This window comes from Nematolebias whitei, chromosome 1 (genome assembly GCF_014905685.2).
Source record: "Nematolebias whitei isolate Nwh7 chromosome 1, NemWhi1, whole genome shotgun sequence".
NCBI classification, from domain to species: Eukaryota; Metazoa; Chordata; class Actinopteri; order Cyprinodontiformes; family Rivulidae; genus Nematolebias; species Nematolebias whitei.
The window spans coordinates 74,242,550-74,268,173 of record NC_056498.1 but is presented as its reverse complement, the minus strand read 5'-3'; the positions used below and the strand labels follow the sequence as shown (position 1 = coordinate 74,268,173).

Here is a 25,624-nt window from a genome sequence, read left to right as displayed (position 1 = left end):
ATTACAGTAAATTTTGCATTTCCTTTGGAAATCAAGGTCCCAGAGTCTGGAGGAAGAGAGGAGACACAGAATTCACATTGCTTGAGGTCCAGTGTCAAGTTTCCACAGTCACTGGGGTGCCATGTCATCTGCTGGTGTTGGTCCACTGTGTTTTATCAAGCGCAGGGTCAATGCAGCTAGCTATCAGGAGATTTTGGAGCACTTCATGCTTCCATCTGCTGAAAAGCTTTATGGAGATGAAGATTTCATTTTTCAGCACGACCTGGCACCTGCTCACAGTGCCAAAACCACTGGTAAATGGTTTACTGACCATGGTATTACTGTGCTCAATTGGCCTGCCAACTCTCCTGACCTGAACCCCATAGAGAACCTGTGGGATATTGTGAAGAGAAAGTTGAGAGATGCAAGACCCAACACTCTGGATGAGCTTAAGGTCGCTATCGAAGCATCCTGGGCCTCCATAACACCTCAGCCGTGCCACAGGCTGATTGCCTCCATGCCACGCCGCATTGAAGCAGTCATTCATGCAAAAGGATTCCCGACCAAGTATTGAGTCCATAACTGAACATGATTATTTGAAGGTTGGCGTTTTTTGTATTAAAAACACTTGTCTTTCATTGGTGGGATGAAATATGCTAATTTTTTGGGACAGGCATTTTGGGTTTTCATGAGCTGTATGCCATAATCATCAGTATTAAAACAATTAAAGAGCTGAAATATTTCAGTTGGTGTGCAATGAATCTGAAATATATGAAAGTTTCATTTTTATCATTACATTATGGAAAATAATGACCTTTATCACAATATGCTATTTTTTTGAGAAGGACCTGTATATGTCACTGAGCTGGATGCACCCACAGCACCGCTAACATACCCAAAATGCATTCCACCGCAAGAGTCACCCAGAAGATATGCTCCACCGATGGCCTTATTGAAAGACTGTTCAGTACAACAGGACCGATTCTCTCTCCCAAAAGAGCCAGATTGGACTAAAAAAATCTTTGAAAAACAACTTCTTCTGAACTTGAACATGAAATTCTTGCTGCAATATTAAAATGTGTCAGTTCATGGGATGTTAGGAGACAAGAGATGTCTCCAAATGTCTCAACACTCAGGTCCAAGTTTTAAAAAAGTTGTCAGGAAGTTAAAATATTGTTCACTATTGACCCGTTACAAGGTTGAATAGACAGTATTTTAACTAGAGTTGAAATGATCAGAGCCTGTTCCTTTGTTAGTTGTGTCTAATACTCCTTTTTTCAGGCAGACAACTTTTACTTAAATGTGGTTACTGCAGTTAAAATGACACATTGATTTTGATTTGTGTTAAATAAAAACTTTTAAAAGTATAATCATTCCTCTTTCTTATTTTGATTAATGGCATATAACTCTGCAGGTCATCCCTGAAATTCTGACGCACAGAAGCACAAGTCCAAGTGTGAACTGTGTCACAAAGTAAACACAATAAAAACATGTATTATCTGCAGCATTGTTCATTAAAATGACTCAACACTATTAATGTATTACAGAAAATATACATATGGTAGGCACACTTAATGATATTGTAGACCATTGCATTATGTATTACATTCAGCAAGTACTTTTGCTTTTAATACTTTAAGTATTTTAAAAGCAAGTACTTATTTACTTTTACTTAAGTAAAAATGTTGATGTGGTACTTCTACTTTTACTAGAGTACATTTTTGTCTGTTTATTTGTACTTTTACTTAAGTACAGTGTTTGAGTACTTTCTCCACCACTGCTAGGAGTTTACACGATCTCAGGAAACCACTTATAGTAAAAAAAATAAAAGTATAATAAAAGTTGTTTTAGCATAATAAAACAATGCACTTTAAAACTGTTCCAGTCTGGAGTCCACCAGTGCCTGCTGTCTGAGACATGTCTGCACACTGAGGCGCATGTTGGAGCTCTCTGCTGTTATCTAGTGGAGGTAGGAAGCAGCAGAGAGGCGTTTCTCCTTTTAGCATTTTTTTTATTAAACTTTATTGAACTATTGAACATACAGAACAAATGAACACAAGAACAAAATAACAAATGACAATCTCAAATTAAAATGATGCATATAAAAATGTAAAAAATATTCTGTCATACCTCCTAAGGTCAAGAAATGATCATATTAACCATCATACATTTAAATTTAGGTAATATTATTATCATATAATTTGCAAATAATATGGTACAGGTAAACTCAAAAAACATCTAACATTTATCTAACATTCTACATAATTTCTAAAATAATTTGTCAGAGGTTATATTATGTGAGCGAGGTGATCAGAGCTGTTTTACTTGTGGTTTTTTAGCACTGTCTAATGAAAGTTTTAACATCTGGAGTTCTTGTATGAATACAGACCATAATGGCTTGGGCTTGCCATATATGCATTTATGTATATATAATTTTAAGATTATGATAATGTTATTAACACAGTATTTGTCTTTTTATTTTCAGATACATATCCATATAAGACATTCTGAGGGGAGAAGGAGTCCATGTTCATGGATTTTATGGTCAGAAGATCATGAAGGAATTTCCATAACGTGTTCACATTACGACAGAAATTAAACAGATGTTCTGTTCTTTCAGGTTTGCTAACAGTTATCACATTCAAATTTAAATATATTTCTGATAAACTTGTTCGAAGGATAAATATTATTTAGAGTTTTGAAATGTAATTCTTTATATTTAGGTGGAAGAGGGGAAACCCAGATATTTTGTCCTTATTTTTATTCTTTCCTTCTTATCGTAGAAATCGTAAAACTTTCTTCTTACCTGACCAGAATATATTGTTTTTATTAAATGTTGTCTTTAAAAAACTGTTATTGCATTTTTTTGTGTATTAACTTTAATTCATTGAGATTAATGCTCATTAAACTAATTGTTGGTTTAGTTTCATAATTTTTTTTTAATTAAATGAACAAATGCAACTGGTATATTTTTTATTACTCTGTCATAGTCTTTTTTGGTACAGGTTAGATTAAATTTTTTAATGAATTCTTCATATTCATATAGATTTCCCTTTTCATCCATTAGATGAGCGAGTGACCATTTTTGTTTCTCCATGAACACAGACTTCCTTCTGTGTAGAACGACTCTGTTGTTCCAAAAAGGAATATTATGAGGACTGAAGTTATGTTTGTATGATATTTTCCAGTTTAATAACACCTGTTGGTGAAAAGCAGATCATTTAACAGGTAATTTAGGAATGTCAAAGTCACATATTAACAGGAAGTCAATACCTCCAACTTTACTAAAAACCAAAGTGGGGACAGCAAACCAAACCTCATGAGCATTTTTAAGAAAAGATTGAAGCCATTTAAGTTTTAATACGCCACTCATTATTTCAAAATATATTGCTTTAATACCACCATCTTCATGTTTTATGTTATGAGTGCTTAGTGTATATTTAGTTGATGTTTTTCTTAGTTCATATCTTAGATGTTATTACTGTTTTTCTTATACATTTTATTGTCGGATGTAACTGGGACCCCGTGTACATAATTTCGCTCCACCACATGTACCACATGAGGTGCGAATGACAATAAAGAAACTCTGACTCTGACTCTGATAAGTTTTAACTGTATCCTGTAACTGTGTAGCATCTTTATTCCCAGTGACACAAACGGTGGCTTCTGAGGCCTACGAGCATCGTGTGAGCACACACGTACACAAGTTCTGCATGGGCCCGAACCGCCTCAGACAGATCAGCACAAAGAATGGCTCTTGATACTGGTTCCAAAGTAGAACAATCACCAATCACCTCCTTTGACATGAAGCTGTGCACATCACTGATCCACCTCACCAGGATATCAGCAAAGATATTAGCATGCCATTCAGACTGGACAAATGCAGCTGAATGCTAGAGATGCAAGGTGATCCCAAGTGAAGGGGTTCGTCTACCTGAAGGCAACAATGCAGATGTCCAGGACTCTTGGAGTTCCACAGGCAAATGTCAACCACAACCAAGTAGACTCTGGAGAAATACAAAGAGCTGAAAGGTGAACGACAGGTGCATCTAAATCATTAGAATATTGTGGAAAAAGTTTAATTTTTTTGTCAATCTCTTCAGAAACTGAATCTCGTATATTCCATAGATTCATTACACAGAGTGAAATATTTCAAGGCTTTATTTCTTGTAATTTTGATGATTATAACTTACAGATGATGAAAAAACAAACAAAAAAATCAGTGTCTCAGAAAATAATAATATTGTTAAGAGGTTCAACATTGGGCCAGCACGGTGGCGCAACTGGTAGAGCTGCTGCCTCTCAGCAAGCAGGTCCTTGGTTCAAACCCCGGTCCAGGGGCCTTCTGGGTGGAGTTTGCATGTTCTCTCCGTGCATGCGTGGGTTTTCTCCGGGTGCTCCGGTTTCCTCCCACAGACCAAAAACATGCATGTTAGGCTGATTGGTAACTCTAAATTGTCCCTAGGTGTGAGTGAGAGAGTGAATGGCTGTTTGTCTCGTTTGTCTCTATGTGTCCCTGTGATGGACTTGCGAGTCGTCCAGGGTGTACCCCGCCCCTCGCACAGTGAACGCTGGACATGGGCACCAGCGACCCCCGTGACCCAAAATGGAATAAGCGGGTAAAGATAATGGATGGATGGATGGATGGTTCAACACTGTAAACTCATGGTGTCACAACCTAATCAACTGATTAACTCCTAGACATGAGCTACAAATGTCTCATTTCTCAAGTCAAACTGAAGCAAAAACATCAAAAGTGTCTTACCTGCTGAGGATAAAAAGACCTGGACTGTCTCTCAGTGGTCCAGCGTCCTCTTTTCAAATAAATGTTCATGTCATTTATAAATCAAGCTCTCAGAGTGTGGAGGAAGAGTGGAGAGGTCCAGAATCCACATTGTTTCAGTCCAGAGTGAAGTTTCCACAGTCAGTGATGGTTTGGGTCCATGTCCTCTGGTGCTGCTGGTCCACTGGATTTTCTGAAGTCCACAGTCCACACAACATCTAGCAGGACATTTTAAAGACCAACAAAGTCCATGCTCAATAATCCAAGTATACAATCCAACAATTTTCAGTCAGGTCATCTGGACAGTTTCTTTTTTTGTGTGTGCTGAAAGGTTTCACCTTCCATCCAGAAGGCTTCATCAGTCAAGGAAACACACAACACAAAACTGATTCTTCCGGAGGGCCGGCACCAGAAAGGGGGGTGGGGGGGGTGGCGTGCCAAAGACACCATCTTAGCACCAACATAACTGGTTTGTTCCACTTTGGAGTAAGCTGTTTGGGGGAAGAATCAGTTTTGTGTTTCCTTGACTGATGAAGCCTTCTGGATGGAAGGTGAAATGTTTCAGCACAAAATACATAAATAAATAAACTGTCCAGATGACCTGACTGAAAATTGTTGGACATTTTAGAGACTTCATGCTTCTTCTGCTGACGAGCTTCATGGAGATGATGGTTTCTTTTTCCAGCAGAACTCGGCACCGGCCCACACTGACCAAGGAACCAGAACCTGGTTCACTGAGCATGGTGTGCTTGACTGGCCAACAAACTCTCCTGACCTGAACCCCTTAGAGAATCTATAGGTCATCATCCAGAGGAAGGTAGGACACCAGACCCAACAATGCAGATGACCTGAAGACCACCATCAAACTGGGCTCCATTACACCTCAGCAGAACCACAGGCTGATCACCTCGATGCTCTGATGTGTTTAAAATGTCTTTTTTATTGATCTTATGTGAAACTCAAATTTTCTGAGACATCGAATTTTGTTTTTTCGTTATTTGTAAGAAATAATCATCAAAATTACAACAAATAAAGGCTTGAAATATTTCACTGTGTGTAATGAATCTACGGAATACACGAGTTTCACTTTCTGAAGTGACTGATGAAGAAAATAGAGATTTTCCATGATATTCTATTATTTTTAGACGCGCCTGTATAGAAGTTATGGCGAGTCAAAGAACCAGTAGTTCCAGTGGTAAAGTCTGTAACTTTTTAATTGTGACTGATCAGAGAGAAATCCAAAAAGTGGAGGAGTTTAAATATCTGGGTGTCATCTAGATTCCCACCTTAACTTTGAGGCTCACATTAGGAAAGTGTTTAAAACCATAAGGACAAAGATGAATTGTTTTCGTCTTATAAGATCATGTTTATGTGGAAAATCTGCTCAGTTGTACCAACACGCCATGATTCTGTCTCATTTCTCAAACTGGAGCCAAGCAGCTCAATCTGCTTTAAAACCTATGAGGATGTTTATGATACGTTTATACATACTGTACACACATTTACAATATGTATATGTTCATATATGTATACAAATATTTATGAGTTTATACCTATGAGGATGTCTATTTTAGCTGTTTTTAAAAAAAATATGCACTACTCTTATTTTAGCTACATTTTACTGCAGTTTATTGTTGTAAGTGTTTACTGTTATTGTTGTCTAGAACAGGTCTCTCTTGTAAACGAGTCCTCGTGGCTCAACGAGACTAACCTGTAAAGGTTGAATGAATTGTTTGCACAAGCGCTGAAAGTTTTAGACCAAAAAGAAATAAAAAAAATCATTGAAGTGGCACCACTGTAAAATAGTCCTGGAGAAATATAATTTCTTAAGCTTTGACCATTTAAAAATAAATGTATTGTTTAAAATTGACTTTTCAATGCCTTAACGGTCCTAGAATGATTTTCAAAGTCAGCAGCACAGGAGTTGCAACAAGAGGTGCAGTTGATGGAGACTGCAAACCTGTGAAATACAAAACATCGTTCGGTCAATGCTCCTTCTCATTTAAAGGCCTCGTGTTTGGAACAGTTTACCATCTGCAATCAAAACATGAACAGATCTTTAGAGTTGTTAATTCCCAGGTGAAGCAATGGCTGAATCTGTGAACGCTATGGGGATGGAGAAGCAGGCACGTGTGGGAGGGAACTGCTTAATTTTAATTTAATTGTAGTTCTGTTTTAGCTGTTTTCAAAAAAAAAAAAGCCCAACCAAGGACTGGGTTTGCAAATTAGCTAGAAAACCTTCGTACAAAACAGCGGTTGCTTGTTTTTTAACATTGTTTATTGTGCTGTCCTTGATCAAATAAACTTACAGACCAGCTTAAAGACACTCGTGTTTGTTCACTAGCTGTGGCGTCCATCTTGAACGGAACAAACTCTCCAAGTTAATCAGACGTAGACGCACGTCCAGGGATCACTGGGAGTTTCATTGCAATGTGTCGAGTTATTTTGCTAACACTCTTCAGTCCAACAGTTCATAGCAAAGCTTGGAAACGGATTGTTAGCCCTCAGAACTGTTTTGTGAACGACTCTCAGTTACTATCTGTGTTTTGCGTTTCCAGGTATGAGTTGGCCGAGGCAGCCATCTTGAATGTGGTTGCTGAATGACAAAGAAGTGACTCGTGGAAAGCCTGGTTCTGCTTTGGTCCAACAGTTTGTAGTAGTGACTCCAGGTGTCCACAAATATCTTATTAATGTCAGTTTCTGTTCAAACTTCACTTTGATGAAGCCAACAGGAAATAAATGCTTATTCAAGATTAAAATTAGGACGTAATCCCAGTTAAAATGAACTTAATGATGATTCTTATAGTTTTTTTTACATGTAATTTCCGTTGTTTGCGACTTGAGAGCCTGCTAAATTTACTCAGCTCCTCGGACAGTAGACGTGGCTGAAGACATTCCTGTCATGTCGCTGCTGTTAGATGAGCTTTAGTCTGGGGTGTGGGGGCCACTAATCCCAGCCGAGCTGCTTGCAGCTGACTGGCTTCCCAGAAAGACTCGGAGAGACCCAGCGAACCCTGTAACAGAGACTGCAGAGGAGCAGGCGTGGCAGAACAGCCAAAACTAAAAGCAGCGTAAAGAAGAGCACTAGCTAAAAATCAGATACAAACACGTGCATGAGAGCTTGTGTTAACTACAAAAGGATTTAGCTGCACAATTGTCAGAGGAACCTTGGATTGAAGAGAAATCCACGTTTGAGTTGTGAAGTTTTCCTTTTATTGATCGTTTAGCTTTTCTGTCCACAATCAGACGACATAACCACCAAATATTTAAAATACAGATTACAGTCAAACAATAAAAGAGGTGTGAAGCCTGTGAAACCAGGTAAATAAAATCCTTCACTCATTTGTGTTTTTCCTTTCTCCCGTTAGGCATGGTGATCGTACGCCAGCTGCTTTCACTCCACCTCACCGTGGCAGTAATAAATATTCAACGTGCCACGTTAGCCGAAAAAGCAGATATCGGTGTTTTGTCTTAACCAGGTCTGTAGCCACGAGGGAGTTCCCCAGCAGTAATGTAACACAAAAAGAGGTATTGTCAAGATTCAGACTGAGAATTTGCATCAGTTGAAAAGTTAAAAACTCCCCCCGAAACCAGGGAGCAAATTTAGATCGAGCACCAAATCTCCTGTTTCCACACTCTGTCGCTGACTTTAGATCAAGTTTTTTGAAGTTACTAATTGTCATGAAGAACAGATTAAATGAGATTAGCCGTTTTAAATTCAGATTTGTTAGGACACATTCACAAAAAAATAAATAAAAGTGCTGCAGTTTTATGTTTCGTCACTTGAATGACTTCTATGACACGACACTTCATACGAAGAGCTGCTTTTTCTGAATAACAGAAACAAATCTGCACAAATGACTAAACATAAAACCGTTCTGAATGTAGATGGTCAGAAGAAAGAAAAACAAAAGTTTAATCTTCAGGTTGTTTGATCGTTTTCATGACGTTGATGCCTTGAGGTAAGCGATCAGGTCCTGGCGCTCTCCCTTCTTTTTGATGCCGGCGAAGATCATTTTGGTTCCAGGAATGTACTTCTTGGGGTTCTCCAGGTACTCCATCAGGGTTTCCTCACTCCATACAATACCTGGGGGGGAAAATGAAATCAAAGCTCAACAAAAACTATCACAAAATGTTATAAAATATGTTATAATTTCTTGAAGGAATGCGTATCGCCTGCTGCTTCTCATGCCAGAGTTATAAATTAAGATCATCTTATGTTGTAAAATGATGCAGTTGGAGCGATACTGCTAAAGCTTGTGCAGCACATTAATGGGCAGAACGTGTCGTTAATGACACGTTAATTTGTAGCTCATTGTGTGTTGAACTGACATTTGTAGCAGTTTTACCACCTGCTTTTTTTAGACGATAATATAAATCTTTCTCACTGAGCCATGACTGAACTGACCTTTACTCTTGTTGGCGTCTGTGTAGGAGAAACCCTCTGCCTGTCCGGTCTTGCGTCCCATCAGACCCCAGAGGTTTGGGCCCACCTTGTGCTTGCCCCCTTTCTCGATTGTGTGACACTGAGCACACTTCTGGACGAAAACCTTCTTTCCTTTCTCCACGTCACCCATAATAATCAGCTGTGGGGGACAGAGGGCAAACAGGATACAGCAGGAATAAGGAAAAAGATGATTTAAGTCATAAATGTAGAAAATAACCAGTAATCGTGAAGGCATAGATTCTGCCTGTTTAAATGATGTTATGGGTTCTCCTGTGACCTCTGTAAGAAGGAGACATCTCCTTCTGCCCTTCACACCAGTCAAACCAGTTATTCTGCTCAGCTTAAATCAAGGAAACTAACCCTCTGCTGGTAATACTACCCAGATGAAGCAGCCAGGTTTACAGAGTAATTAAACTTAGATTTAAAGGTTGAACATCCGATGGGGACAGCTTTGATTGTGTAAGTCTTACGAAGAGGAGCCGACACTAATGAACTTAGCTGAAGGTGTTTAAATCAAACATGTGGAGGAACAAGAATAATTCCTCTTACTTTAATCTTTATTATATTAGTTTTAGCTTGAGGGTCAACTGATGATCTTCAGGTGACCTCTAGTTGTTCAAAGCGCTTAGATTTAAAGTTTTAATAAAACTGGTCACCTACAGGAGTGATGGTAACCAGGATGCTAGCTCGACTGAAAAGATTTAGCTCCTGGTTTGTAGAACACTTCACGGTCGTTTTTCTGATTCAGAAATAAAAAAAAAACAACGGGTTTGTTCAATTCAGATCAGCATTTCATAACTTGTAGGTGAAAACTGTCCGACTTTGAGCTGAGGTCGACCGGACTGGCCTGCTGCTAAGATTAGCCGGGTCTCCATCTTCCATTCAGGATGTCAAGGATGCTTCAATGTCGCTGTCTGAGCAGCGCACACGACGCTGCTGTTTGAGCTAAGGTAGTCTAAACTATCTCCAGGGAAACCTTTAAACTTTGTGTCAGTATCAAACACGGACTAAACCAAGACAAGCGCCGCATTACACCATTATAACGGTTTGCTTTATTAAACCGTACAGCCTCTACGCAAAAAGAGCAAGCGAGCTATTCACGAACATAGAAACTAACGGTACTCTACAACCACCCTCTCATTTTAATTCTGAACAAACAGTCGCGCTTATTAGTCTTCTAATAAATCATTTTAGTATAAAATTACCTTTAGATTTAAAAATGTGCCGGGCAAATATCTCTTGGACGTAGGAACAGTATGTACCTCGCTGCCGCAAGCGAATTGGCTCCTGACGGACGTAAGGAAGGTCACCACGTTTAAGAGGCACCGGCTTTTTACGTCATTACGCAATCACGTGCAGAAAGACCCACGTTTATGATGCGTTCAGGAGCAGCTAGGAAGTAAACCTTTACTAGGGATTATCACGAATCTTATTCCTTTCTTGTAGATTTTTTCACAATATTATGGTGTCCCTCTGTTTTTTTTTATTTTTTAAATTTAGTTAGGTAGTTAGTAAGTTAGTTTATAAATGACTCCGGGGGTACAGATGTTTAACAATCGTCAAAAGCTATATTGATTAATAAACACTTTATTATAGGTAGGAGAAGGTTATGAATGTAGGCTGTTAACAAAGAGCACTCTTGCCAAAATAGTTGCTTTTCATTTATAACTTTCAGAAGGGAAGGAAAAGGAACAGAAACACATCCAAGAAGCTCTCCAAACATGTGGATATCCTAACTGGGCTTTTGTCAAGTCAGCGAGGAAATCTACAAAACACAATACTAAACAGAAAAAGGAGAACAACAGACGTAAAAACATCGTCATCCCTTATGTTGCTGGAGTATAAGAGAAATTCAAACGGATTTTCAACAAGCACATCATCCCATTTACATTTCAAACCCAGCAGGACTCTCAGACAGAGGCTGGTCCACCCTAAGGACAAAACACCCATACACAAACAGAGTGGTGTGGTGTATGCAGTTCAGTGCAACGAGGACTGTCCAGACCTCTACATTGGAGAAACCAAACAGTTATTTCACAGACGCATGGCTCAACACAGGAGAGCCACCTCCTCTGGACAAGAACACAGATGGTTTGAGAGGGAGGTGAAGGAAGCAATTTATGTTAAGAAAAAACGTCTCTTAACAGAGGAGGAGGTCTCAGATTTCAACTTTCAAAACCTTATAATGCAGCTTTAGGACTTATACCCAGCCAGTTTTCACACCTATCAGATGGGAACATAGGGGCCTCATCTGTGAATTAGATTATGAAAGACCTTAAGAAACCCCTACTTATAAAGTGTGAGGTGTGGTTTGTCAATCTATATATGTATGTGTATCTTATCTCAGCTTTATAACCTGAATCCCGCACGCTCTGCTCTTTGAGTTGAGAAAGCTCCTCTGATGAGGAGTGAAACGTCTTCTGTTACAAAGTCCGGTTGTTTAAGTCCGGTTGTTTTTGGCTTGAACGTTTTTGAAATTTGCAACTTGAGTTTTCCAAGGAGTGCTTGAAGGCAGCACCAAAGGCCACGCCCTCTTTTAACGTTCACACACAAAAAAAAAGCCAACATGGAGGAGAGCTCCGTAAAACAAATACCCGAAAACCTCGATGATCCTCCCAATAGTCGACTTTTCGTGATCACGAGTCGGTCTATAACTGAAGATGAGATTCGGGAAAGGTTTGCTGAATTTGGGGACATCCAGGGTGTTTGGGGGGTCAAAGACAAGCAGACAAAGGAGTCCAAAGGCGTCGCCTACGTGAAGTACGCCAGGTCCTCACAGGCCTGCTTAGCTATGGAGGAAATGCATGGAAAAGTGTTGGTGGATGGAACTAAACCAATTAAGGTAGCGTCTTCAGCTAGGTCACAGTTACAAGAAGTGGCGGATGCAGTGTTATCTTCTGCCTACTTTAATATATAATTAAGAATCAACTGATGCTAACATCCTGATGCATGCTCAATAATCCAGGTGATGCTAACATGTTAGCCTAGCAACAGAAGAGGCGCCCGTACTGGCTCCGCCTCCCTGATCATTCTTCAGATGCATTTAAAGACTGTTGGAAAATATAAATAAATCTTACTGACTAAAACTTTGTACTGAAATAATTTCCTCTAGTACACTAAGAGATGAAATTAGTTTACCTCTGAATATACTAACAGTTATGATTGTCTCGATAAAGATTAATGTGAATATATTTTCTGTGCTTGGTTTAAAGGTATTTATCGCTCAGTCACGTTCGTCCACAAAACACAGAGATGTAGAGGACGAGGACCTGACGAGGATTTTCGTCATGATCCCAAGGACCTTCACAGAGGAGGATCTCAAGAAAACATTCAAAGTAAGTCCACACCAGTTTTTCTGTAGAGTTCAGCATCGTCATCCACAAAGTTCAACACTGAGCCTGAAACACGTTCCAGATTAAACCAGAGAAATGTTATTTCCTGTGAAAATGATGCAGTGTGAATATGTATTTATTGTGGAATGATTTTTAGCTGAAATCTGCTGAAGAAGCTGAAACTAGCCGAGAAGTTTTCAACACTAAACTAATGCAAGTTAAATATGAACATTTGCTGAAAGCAGCCAGAAAGCTAAAATCAGCAGAAAGGTAGTTGAAAGAGCACAAACAAGCTGATAGAAGCTGAAAATAATCCCAAATGCTGAAATGATCACAAAAGTAGCCTTGTCTTCTTATTTACTGTTTATTTTTATACTTTATATTTTGCTATTGTTGGATGTAACTGGGACCAGGCACATAATTTTGTTCCACCTCATGTACCACATGTGATGGAAATGACAATGAAATAGACTTGAACTTGAAAACAGCTGCAATCAGCAGAGAAGGAATTGAAATAGCACCAAAAGATAAAATTAACAAACTAAGCAGAAAAGAATACATAAAGCTGAAACTAGAATTGGAATATACAAAAAAGCTTAAATGAGCAGAAAAGTAACTACAGCTGAAAATAGCGGAAAGAACTGAAAAGAGCATAAAATGTTGAAATTAGCAGAGAAGCTGGAAGGAGCAGAAAAATAGCTGATAAAAGATCATTTTTTAAAAAGGCTGAAGGAAGCTGAAATTGGCAGAAAGCAGCTGAAGAAGAACATTAGCTTAAATGAGCAGCACACAGCACAAAGGCTTTGAAGGTTTTCAAAGGAGTTCCATTCATCTGCATTGAGAAAAACGTGGCTGAAAAAGCTAAATATTTCAAAAAGTAAAACTTGCATAAATACTAAAAATCCCAGCAGGATTGTCCTGAATGAGCCGAACATTTTGATTCATGAATTGTTGAAATAGAACAGAAACTGAGGAACGAGCTGTGTCCTGAAAATCATATGGAAGAAACTGAACTGTGAGAAAGATTTTTGAAACGTTCACACAGTGAATGTGACTTTTCTATAAGGAATGCATGTCACCCATCACCTTAGGCACCAGAGTAAAAAAAAAAGAAGAAGTCATGTGATACATTAGAGCTATGAATATGTGTTGGGGATGATTCTCGACTACTATCACAACAACTTTAGCTTAATATCTGTACAACTGATTGACTTTACTTCCAGACATGTTTGTGTTCGCTAAGATGATTAGCTGAACTGAGACGTTCATTCACATCTGTCCAGTGGTTCAAAGGCAGCCAAACGGACACACACAGACGGTGTGTTTTCATGTTTTATGGCTGCATGTGAAAATAATCTGAATTCTTACCTCTGCTTGTTTTGCTGTGCTGTTTGTTTTTCAGGAGTATGGAGATATTGAGTACTGTGTCATTATCAAAAACCGGAGCACAGGTGAAAGTAAAGGACTCGGCTACGTGAGGTACTACAAGCCCTCCCAGGCTGCCCTCGCTATAGAGAACTGTGACAAATGTGAGTCTGTGCCAAATGATTTTACTGTGTTGACTTCAGATCTTTTAAATGTCAGCGAGCTGCTGTTCTTTATGGTTCGTGTGTGTGTTCACTAAAGCTGTGGGGTTGTCTGTAGCTTACAGGGCCATCCTGGCTGAACCTCGATTCAAGGCTAACACCTCAGATGATTACTCTGGTGTAGGAGGAGGTGGTGGAGGAGGAGGAGGAGTAGGAGGAGGCGGCGGCGGCGGAGGAGGAGGAGGAGGAGGAATAATGGGACCAGGACCCAGAATGGATTACTCCAGCTATGGTGACCCATTTACTCAGTTCACCTCCATTAATATGCATCTACTTGACATCCCAGTTTAAAGGAACAGTCTGGTCATTTTTGAAGTGATGTTCTGTCAGACAGTTCTCAGTGAGGACCTGTTCAGCCGTGGCGTCAAGAGTTTAGAGGAGGAGGGAGAAGTCTGTCTACGCTAGTCTTACAACCAGCCACATTTTTCAGGCCTCTCCTGAAAAATAACACAGCGCCACATTAGCTGAAAGGAAACCTCAACACTTATTCACGACTCCGTTAGTTTAGTTTCTTCTGTTTTCTTCATTCAACGTTTGCGTTTGTAGCTGAATGCCCTTTTTAAAGTCCCTGCATCAGCTCTCTGCGCATTTCAGCATTGCTTTAAACTGGTTTTAATATCGGGATTGTACCGGTAATTATTTTTCTTCGATGAATTGCAATGAGGAAATACAGTAATGATTCTGAATCCATTTAAAAAGACATGAAAGTATTTTTTTGATGTTAATAACGTAGTGGTGAGGTCGTAATGTTGCCAAGTCATCATGAGAGTCAGTTCGCTGTGGAGATCCCTGAAGAAGAGAGCAGCCCAAGGAAGAAGGAAAAAATATATCTATACCGGTGTTTATATTTTAGGGATGCACGATATTGGATTTTTGGCTGATATGTTAAAATGTATTTGTCTGATAACCGATACAGATATTCTTACATACTTTCCTTTGTCAGAACGTAGTCCTCTTATTTAGGCTTATTTGCTACAAAAATTGTGTAACAGCTGTAAGAGCTGGTGACATATGTTCAGTAACAGCCATATGATATGCAGAGCACTTTAACTTGTATTAAATGGAAAGTGTTAAATGCTATTTATTAGCATTAGTCACCTGCGATGCTCTCTCACTTGTGGAGGCTTGTTCCAGGTTCTTTATTTATTCAGGTTAATCCCATTGAGCCTCCGGGACTCATTTACAAGAGAGAACTGAAGACCTTCTAGCTGCAGTGTGGGATCCTCTGCACTCCTGTGCATGAAGGACAGACTTTTTTTAAGTTCAAAGTTTTTGTCTATCCATTGTGCTATAAGCCTAATCATGCTAACGGGGCTAACACTTGACGTCCAAATGTCTGTGATAAAACTCATCCAAGTGCTATCAGCTTCTCAATGACGTTGAAAATGACGGCTTGTAACTCGGCTACGTCGTAAAAATATATTTGGGGACAGTGTAGCGAGGCTCAGCGTAGTCCAAAAATCTTCACAATCCGACATCCTCAATGGGAAATAAAACTTCCACACCACCGTGATCAGATCAGGTAGGCGTGCATGACGTCATCACGTTGTGCTGGCACTGCAGGCATCCTTGTCACTGGGTTTTCATACAAAAACAGCTTCTTTTATATCGGTGAGTAGGGGTGTAACGGTACACGTGGGTGTATTGAACCGTTTCGGTACGGCATGTTCGGTTCGGTCCACGTGCGTACCGTTTCGGTTATTTTTTCACTCATTAAATTTTATTAACGAGAGATTATACGCCGCGGAACTAAAGTTCCTAAGCGTGTTTCAGCACGGCGCTATTATCTTGCAGCACGCGCAGCATTAGCAACCTAGCATGTCGTTGCGGTCTCCTGTTTGGGAACATTATGGCTTTCTTGTTAAAGACAAGTGAACAAACCCAAAGCTGTGTGTCGACGTTGTTTCACGGAGATTGGCTCTGCAGCAGCAACACGTCTAACTTGTTAACGCGCTTGAAACATCATGATCCGAACGTGAACGTCTCTTCTACAGAATAGCAGCCTGGTTGGTGCAAACACTGAGAACAGCAGCATTTAAACAATCTTTATCAGGTAATTCAGATCGGTCCAAAATTAATAACACAAGCTGTAGGAGTTTTTAAAGCTCTGGATCTACCTCCGAATTCTGTTGTTGATGCGCCGGCTTTAAAGTTCTTGAGCCCCGCTACGACATCACATCACGTCAACACTTCAGCCAAAAAGTTGTAGCAGCACTTTATGAAAAAGATAAAACTGATCGTCAACAAGCCCTGGACCAGATTAAAGCCCTGCCTCATAACAAATGATGACCATTCAAGAAGAAGTGTTATTTTATTATCATTATCTAATTAACTTTTTTAATTTAAAATTATAATCTTGTTAAGTCATTATTTTTTTCCCTCTTTGTGTTGCCCATGTCTCGTCAAGGGAGGCCCCTTGATGTGACATGGGTTGTCTCCTTCCTTTTATTCCGGTTCTCAAAATGGCGGACGCTCGGTGTGGTTTGAGCTCTTTAGCATGTCTTTCGTCACACAAAGCTTTTAATAAAAAAAACAGTAAACGAGTTCTCAGCTTCTTTTTGCAGAGAAAACAACTTTTTAGACGACTGCACGAGTTTCAATCATGAATTTTGGAGCGTTGGGTGCTCTTCAGTCCACATGTTGGTCACCTCTGTTTAATCCTTCACAAACCTGTTGCAGTTTCTCTTTACTGCTGTTTAATGTTTGGTTTTGTCAGGTGTAAAGCACTTTGTGTAGGAGAACGTCTTTATAAATAAAGTTTGATTGATCCATGTTGGTAACTGACAGAACATAACTTCAGAAATGACCAGAATATCCTTTTAAAAAACATTTACAATGTAATTCCTTCTAGCCTCATCCCTGTTCAAATGGTCCTCATTTGGTTTCTGTTGTTAGCGAATCCTGTAGCAGCTGATCCCGGGAGCTACACGGCCATGGATTTCCGCTACAATGAATTCACGCGCACGCTGATGCTGTCCACACGGGCCGCGCTCACCCAGGAGCAGATTTTTGCTCTGTTTGACCTCATCCCTGGCATGGAGTACTGCGAGCTGCAGAGGGAACCGTTCGGAATGGGCAAAGGTCGGTCGACAAGGCGAATGAGTCGAGATTTACTTTTATAAACAGAAATAAATCAAGACAGTAGAAATGGCACATTTAAATACATAAATAAAAAATTGTATAACTTGATTTATTTACAAAATGTGCAGCTGTTCTCATCATGGTGTCTTTAGGACTTCTCACAGAACATTTCAACAACTTTGTTAAAAAAAAAAAGACAAAGATTTGGTTTTAGGCGGTGGAGACGTTTTTGAGTGATTTCAACAAATGATCAGACTTGAGAACACATGAGTTTATTTTGTTCGTCTAGTTTGCCTGTATCTTTTACAAATCATTTTGAATGTTCAAGTACTTTCAGCTTCAAGAAAGTCAAACATTAGAATTTTCATTCAACCCTCATAATGAGAATATTCACTAGTCAAAAACGTGATAAAACTCCTAAATGTTTACACTGAGGGGTGTTGTTACCTTTTTATTACCTTTGTTACATAAAAACTAAATTTCCCTCATGACTATTTCATTTAAAGGGATTGTAGTTTTTTAATTTGAGCTCATGTAGTTAATGTCACCTTCTGGTTTTAAATACAAAACCTTACTGTAGTTAACATCACACAACTATAAGCAAGCGTAGTGCATCCCAATCACCAAACGTTGTTCACATCGCTATAATCTCATGCACAGTTCAAACCTAGTTATTGATCAGGGCTCAGCAGTCTCCAGGTGTCCAAGACAAGGGACGGAGTCACGTCTGTTGCTCGCCTGCTAGTTTAGTGCTACGGTGCTGCCGGTTTTTATTGGGGGGGTGGGGGTGCTACATCAGTAGCATTTTTGCTAGCATGTCTGTCTTGCGCCCCACGTAAGTTGTTTGATGGGGTTGGGGGGTGGTGTTCGGTAGGCAAGAAGCTTGGTTCTGTTGGCCGGGGCGCCCCACTTGTCTAATGTTAGGGGAAACACTGAGTTCTTATAATTAAACAATATGAACACTAAAAGAAGAACATTTCTATTCCCCAGATCATACCAAAGACGTGCCTCTGTTTCTCTCTGGGTCCGTTTCAGCTGCAAACATTCAATTCTGCACAGAGTTGTAGTAACAAGGTGTTGGTACTGGATGAGCTAACTTGATTTTATTTAGAGACATGCTGAGAGGTGGAGCCGGGGGGTGAACATTTGTACGTAAACTTTGTATTTAGTGCAATATACTGATTTGCGGCACGGCGCGGGGAGATGACGTCTGAACTTTGGTGTCTCCCTCGGCCTCAGTGAACTGGTGTGAACACAGACAGATGTGAATTAATTGATTCCACTCCATGATCTTCATAGATGATCCAGGTGCATCAATTATCATTTTATAACTACGTCATGCCTTCTGAACTGTAATGAAGTCCTATCATGAGGTGCCTAACGCCCCCCCAACTCAATATAGCTGTATGCTGCTGTACTGGTCCTTTTTCAGTTTAGTTCCCAACAAGTGCCTTATTTGTTGATCTGTATACACAGTACCTCTGAATTTAAATCTTACTGAGAGTTTGCAACTGTATCAGTTCTTTTCATTTCCAAGTGTAACTGTAAATATTTTCTTGGAGTTTTGTGTCTGCAGCTAGTCTCTAACAGTCACAGTCCAGTGAGACGGTACCTAAAGCGGTTTGACTGTGAACTGATAGCATTTCCTGTAAAACTGCTTTTCTGTGTCATGTGCCTCCAGGCTACGCTTTGATCCGCTACAGTAACCTTGGTTCAGCGATTTATGCCAAAGAAAAGCTCAACGGCTTTGAGTATCCGCCTGGAAACAGAATCCAGGTGTTTTTCCATGACGATGGAGAGAGGTGAGTATACACAAGCGTTTGGGCCACACAGCACTCGGCATTCACTCAGCAGCTGTAGAAAGGTCAAGATGCTTTTAAAGCCATCATCTAAATATGTTCTACAAACTGAATAAGCTGAAGTGCCCCAGACAACGAACTGTCTGCATGAGCTTTTGTTCATAATTAATTAGTTAATGTTGGTGGGTAACAGCGAGCAGGTAGTCTTGATGTTTGGTCTGTAGTGCCACAGACTGGTAAATGTTCTGACAGCAACATTTAGAGCGAACTGGAGCAGGACCTGCTGGAAATAATCTGTGAAAACAGTCGACAAGCTGGAGCAGGTGGAGCTGCTCCCCCATTTCTAACAGGGGGGGGTACAAACTTCTGCTTTTGCTCCTCCCTTTTTTACTTAAAACGCGTCATCACTCCCAGAAATAAGACAAAAGTATGAAGTGTTTTTTTTAACTAATTGATTTTAGTTATATGAATAATAACTGAAGAAATTAATGCACGTCTATTTTGGGAGATGGTCCTCAAGAGTACGTCTAAAGTTGGACTTATGGTCACATGATGACAGAGTGGGCGGAGTTATGGTAGGAAATTTGAAACCCTGAGTGAGAGGTTTGGTACATGTGATTACCTGAGGCGTTTACTCTGTGGCACAGGAGGGGTGGGTGCTGCGCAGATACAGGAGCGCCCAGCTCTGTCAAAGGAAAATGTTAGTCAGTGCCGAGAGATGACAGGAAGCCTGTCAAATTAAAATATAAAAAATAAATGGAAACAATAACGTATTAGCCACTCCTCTAAATAAATCATGGGGACGATATTTATTTCTTACACTAGTACACGATAAAAGTAAAAAAGGACAAATTTAACCAAAAGTACAATCATTTCCTCACTTTTACTGACATTTACTTCTAGAGTTCAGTGGAATAATAAAATGTATTTTCAGGTGTAATAATAATACAGAATACATATTCATGTTTTTTTCACTTGTACTTTCGTCAGTTTTAAAATATTTTGCTCTCTGTAGTGACAAAATTGTCATTTTAGGTATAAAAGTTACTTCTTTTTTTTACATCTGAACAGTGCTTTGTTTTGCAGCTTTTTGTGTGTGTGTGTGTGTGTGTGTGGGGGGGGGGGGCAATGTCAAATAAAAGTAAAATTTAAATTCTTCCAGTGAACAATAATTTCATATTTGTGTCCTGGAGGAGCATTTTATCATTTCCAAAGCAGCTAAATGTCTTCGCTTCATGTAGCCAAAGATTTGTTTCAGATTGATGTTTGTTAAAATCAGTTGTTGATGTTTAGGTTGGTTTAAACGGCTGTGGAGGACGTTTCAAAGCAGCAGCGTCTGAAATGAATCCCACTTCTCTTGTTTTGTGCAGTTCTGTCAGTCGGATGTCAAAGCAGTTTGTTCAGACTCAAATAATGACGTCGACGTGGAACGGAGCCTCCGGCCTCCAGATGATGAAACCTGTGAGTTCACACCTGTTGCATCAAATCACTCTGCTAACCCTTTTTACTGCTCATTTATTTTTAATTTCACAGCATATTATGTACATTTTCTGCTTTAAATCAATAAAACTGGTCAGCTGATTATTGCCAAATGTCCAGTATGTCTACACTTTCATTTGAACACAAACACTAAATGAACAATTTTAGAACTAAAGCACCGAAAACGTTCATGAATGAAATTCTCACATTGGACTCAAAACAGGACAAACTACACTGAAGTCAATAAAAATAAATTATGAACAAGCATGGAAAATATTCAACAAGTCACAATTATATGATTGTTGAGTTTCAGCTCACCACAGTTTTTATCGTGGGAAAGCACGATTAAATTTAACGACATCTGACTCGTGTACAACACTCTTCATGGTCTGTGTTCCTCTCCTTGAACACGTTATTTATTGTCACCTTTTTTCATAACTCTATCCAGGATTATGTAATTTTATTGCCTTAAACTTGGTAATTACAGTAGTCCCTCACTACTTCGTGGTTCATTTATTGCGGACTCGCTCCATTGCGGTTTTTCAAAATAAGAGTGGACATGACACACAATTGGCTGATTGATGGATGAGCCGCACAATCACCATGAAATTTTTATTTAAGACAAATTATTTTAAATTATTATTTTACTGCAGGATTTACTTCCTGCTGGAGCTGATCAGCTGTTCTTTGTGCAGAGCAGAGAAGTGGGCGTGGCCAAGAGCGCTTGCAGGTGGCAGAAAACAGACGAGGCACCGAGCTGAAATCATGACATTCTGTGCTCTTAGAGCTTTAAAGTTTAGAAACATTGTTTAAAATTTTGCAAGAGTGTGGGAAGGCTTTAAAACACCTTATATATTTATTAGGGCTGCAACTAACGATTATTTCAACAATCGATTCGTCGGCCGACTATTTTTTCGATTAATCGATGAATCGGCAACCCCCCCCCCCCCCCAACTTTTTAATTTCCACCCCTTTATTCCAAAATTGAACATTTGACTGACAAAGCAATTCACACAAAAAACAGGTTGCTATTTGACTATTCTGTTAGTAAAATATTGAATAATAAAAATAAAAGTTAGTCAAATAGCTTAAAAAAATAAATGTACACAAAAATATATACAAATGTATCTTTATACCTGCACAATATGTAGCTACTTTGCAAAATGTGTCATTGAGGGAAGAGTGTAACCTGGATTAAAAGTGTGGATTATTGTAACTTGGATTAAAAGTGTGGATCATTGTAACCTGGATTAAAAGTGTGGATTATTGTAGTGAAGCCTTCGTCTTCAACCATCGACAGAGGCCTCATGTCAGTGACGATCATGTTCAGGATGTTTCAGTGAAGACAGCTGCTGCTGTGGTGTCCATGATGTCTGTCCATCATGAAGTGTTTTTGTTTGTTGTTGTTTTCTGGAATGAGAGAGTAAATATGTATTATATCATAATTTACATCATCTCAAGAAATGTCTTGTTTGACTTACAGCGTTAGGTTCAGGCAAAAGTAGCTAAAAGAGCAATTAAACACACACACACACACACACACACACACACACACACATATATATAAAATACTTAATTACACACATTTGAGTAGATGTAATAAATTACTTTAATTCCTGTTTAAATGCAATTCATCCTGCCATACCTGCAGTGTCTTCAGACTTTGCCAGCAAATTAAAAGTTGAAGTTTAATCATTAAATTATTATCTTTGTGTTAGATTTATTTATAAATCACATTTAAACACTGCTTGTTCCAATTAAATTAAAAGTAACACACACGTTCTCTATCACCGTCATTAATCAGATAAACAAACAAACAAACAAACAGCTTCATCTACCAGACAGACTGACGTTACGATTTCTCTCTTGAAACAGAACAAAGTGTTAAATTGTAGAGACTCACCTGCAACACATGAAGAGTTGTATCAGCTGCAGCTCCTTCCTCCTCCTCGTGACTCCGACATGTTTACGTTTATCAGTGTGGTTCTCTCGTGTCGTGTCGGTGATTTTCAAAGCGGCATGATTCTCATTTTTTATCTTTGTGAAGAGCTCCCAAACTTTGAAGGACTTGGGTCGAACAGTTTTTGCTACGTCGGTCATTTGTAAAATTTACTTATTTTCCTTTGAAAACACTCTGCTTTGTTTCCTCCTCGCTCTGTTCAACTTGCGCTGCAGAGTTTTTTTTTTCAAACTTTATTCAGTCAGTCAGCATTGACAATGAACTGCAGGTGAACAAAACGAAACGGCTCTGCAGCGCCGTGAAAGACGCATAATCGCACGACACAACGAATCGATAATGAAATTCGTTGCCAACGCTTTTAATCATCGATTTTTATCGATTTTATCGATTCGTTGTTGCAGCCCTAATATTTATATATATATATATATATATATATATATATATATATATATATATATAATAAACTTGTACTACTATTCCTACTTTGCGGTTTTGCTTCAGGGTACGGATCCCTCTCGATAAATGAGGGACTGCTGTTTATCTGTTCTCTGTTTTTTTTGTTTGTTTGTTTGTTTGTTTTTGAAGTGTATTTTTTTGTGCCATTTATATTCTACTCATGATACATGAACGTGCTCCGGCCCTTTTAAATTTACACTTTACATCCTTTATCCTGTCTCCCCCAGGGCTACTCATCGTGCTCATCAGCATCTCGACTTCAGACAGACGTTAACCTGCCGCCTCAGAAGAAGCTTGCTCCATCCGACAGCATCGCCAGAGAGCGCCTGTTTGTCGTGTTCCACCCCTCCCCCCTGCCCCACGACGTGCTGGAGGACATTTACTGGTAAACTTACTGTTCTCAGCAGTATTATTTTATAAAACTAAAACATTCTCATGATTTAGGTACACATGCTGCCACAAAATGACCACACTTAGCAGCAGGTCAAAGGTTCAGTCCATTGTGACTGAGGTTGTTGCTCAGGACAAGAACATTCAGCCAAGTGGTTGTAATGACGACATAATGCTGCTATAAAATGAATCTTGAGGCAGCACTGGAGACCTCACTGCTCTCTCTCTCTCTCTCTCTCTGCAGCCGCTTCGGTTCTCTTATCGAGGTCCATTTGGTGCCAGGAAGGAAGGTTGGATACATGAAGTATGCTGACAAAAAGGTGAGACACAAACTAAAAGATAGTCGTATGGATTTGATCAAATCCACCGAAGAGAAAATCAAATGGAGGAGAAGTGGCGCAGAGGTTAAGAGAAGGCGAGCCTGTGATCACCGGTTTATCTCCCCAAACTGATAACATAAGAAAATGTGGGTGGAAAAGGTGGTGCTGTAAGAGTGTCCAGATGTTTCCAGTTGTAGGACACTGTCCACCACAGTGCCCACTGGTTATAGTCGCCTCCTGTTAGCTGTAAATCTGGTTGCTCTTCTCTGAGAGCACACATGTATACACACAGGATGACTAATATTCAAGGCCCTACTGGGTTTACCATACCGTACCATACCATACACCATACACCATACCATACACCATACCATACACCATACCAAACCAAACCTTGACCCCTCAGTCATTTCCAACTACCGGCCTGTCTCCAAACTCCCATTTGTTTCTAAAGTACTAGAGAAAATAGTCGAGTCCCAGTTGAAGTGCTTCCTGGAGGATCACGCCATCTTAGAGCTTTTCCAATCTGGCTTTAAACCTCTCCACAGCACTGAAACTGCCCTGCTGAAGGTCTTTAACGACATCTTCAGATTCACAGATACCGGTGATTCTGTGCTGCTTGTCCTGTTGGACCTCACAGTCGCCTTTGACACCATAGACCATCAGATCCTCATTGCTAGGTTGGAGCAGTGGGTGGGCGTCACAGGATCAGCCCTCAATTGGTTCAGATCTTACCTCGCTGACAGATCCTTTTGTGTCTCCATCAAGGATTTTAGTTCCGCAGAGGCAGAGCTTAAATGGGGGGTTCCGCAGGGGTCCATCCTGGGTCCCCTCCTATTCTCTTTATACCTGCTGCCGCTTGGTGCTATTTTCCGGAAACACAACATGCCTTTCCACTTCTATGCCGATGACTGTCAAATTTACTTCCCCCTAAGACACAATGGTACATGCTCTATTCAACCGCTGCTCAACTGCCTGGCTGACATCAGGGACTGGATGGCTTTAAACTTTTTAAGTTTCAATGAAAAGAAGTCTGAAGTCATGTTGTTCCCTCCCAACGACACGATCACAAACCACTGCATCGACCTTTCCGCTCTAACCCTGTCAGAAAAACAAAGAGTCGCTAATCTGGGAGTGATAATGGACCCTTCCCTGAAACTTAACAATCATGTAAACATGATTGTAAAATCATGCTTCTTCCAACTGAGGCGGCTGTCTAAATTGAAGCCCATATTGTCCAAAAATAGCATGGATTCAGCAATACATGCATTCATTACATCTAGGCTTGATTACTGCAATTCACTCCTGTTTGGTATCAGTCAAACCTCCATTGCACGACTACAACTGGTCCAGAATGCAGCAGCCCAATTTTTAACCAGTACAGGCAAAAGAGAGCACATTACACCAGTTTTGGCTTCACTGCACTGGTTACCGGTTCACTTTCGAATCCAGTTCAAAATACTCATGTATGTCTACAAATCACTGAACAGTGTCGCCCCCCCCATCTCTCTGATTTGCTACAACCGTATGTCCCACCACGCTCCCTGAGGTCAGCGGACTAGTTGCTCCTCACAGTTCCAGGATCTCATCTTAAGCACAGAGGTGACAGGGCCTTCTCTGTAGCAGGACCAAGACTCTGGAACGAGTTACCTCTGTTTGTCAGACAGGCCCCCTCCCTCTCGGTTTTCAAGTCCCGTTTAAAAACTCACTACTATTCAGTAGCTTTCAACACCAGATGATCTGTATTTTGATCCTGTATGCTCCACACTGGTTTGTCGTCATTATCTGCATCGTTTTTATGTCTATATTCTGATTCACCTCATTTTGTATTTTGCTTCGTGTGTTGTCTGTTGTTCTGTCTGTACAGCACTTTGGTTGGCCTTGTCGCTTTTTTAAGTGCTTTATAAATAAATGTATGGTATGGTGTATGGTATTACCATACACCACACCATACCATACACCATACCATACACCATACCATACACCACACCATACACCACACCATACACCAT

General features: G+C 39.9%; 2 protein-coding genes across 2 annotated transcripts in view; one reads left to right on the top strand and one right to left on the bottom strand.

The window, feature by feature from the left end:
• Positions 1-7,952: 7,952 nt before the first annotated feature.
• Positions 7,953-10,538, bottom strand: LOC119420106 (cytochrome c). The gene is made up of 3 exons (XM_037687484.1): positions 10,415-10,538; positions 9,171-9,348; positions 7,953-8,849 (listed from the first exon to the last, which is right to left on the bottom strand). Exons 2-3 carry the CDS (start codon positions 9,337-9,339, stop codon positions 8,704-8,706), a joined length of 315 nt encoding a protein of 104 aa, XP_037543412.1. The 5' UTR covers positions 9,340-9,348; positions 10,415-10,538; the 3' UTR covers positions 7,953-8,703.
• A 1,221-nt stretch (positions 10,539-11,759) lies between these two features.
• Positions 11,760-25,624, top strand: part of rbm45 (RNA binding motif protein 45) — an 18,203-nt gene continuing 4,338 nt past the window's right edge. The window contains exons 1-10 of the mRNA XM_037687472.1: positions 11,760-12,051; positions 12,422-12,544; positions 13,944-14,070; positions 14,186-14,245; positions 14,279-14,359; positions 17,023-17,208; positions 18,890-19,010; positions 20,378-20,468; positions 23,130-23,287; positions 23,537-23,612. Coding sequence (XP_037543400.1) covers positions 11,776-12,051; positions 12,422-12,544; positions 13,944-14,070; positions 14,186-14,245; positions 14,279-14,359; positions 17,023-17,208; positions 18,890-19,010; positions 20,378-20,468; positions 23,130-23,287; positions 23,537-23,612 — 1,299 coding nt within the window. The 5' untranslated portion in view covers positions 11,760-11,775. The remainder of the gene's footprint in view (positions 12,052-12,421; positions 12,545-13,943; positions 14,071-14,185; positions 14,246-14,278; positions 14,360-17,022; positions 17,209-18,889; positions 19,011-20,377; positions 20,469-23,129; positions 23,288-23,536; positions 23,613-25,624) is intronic.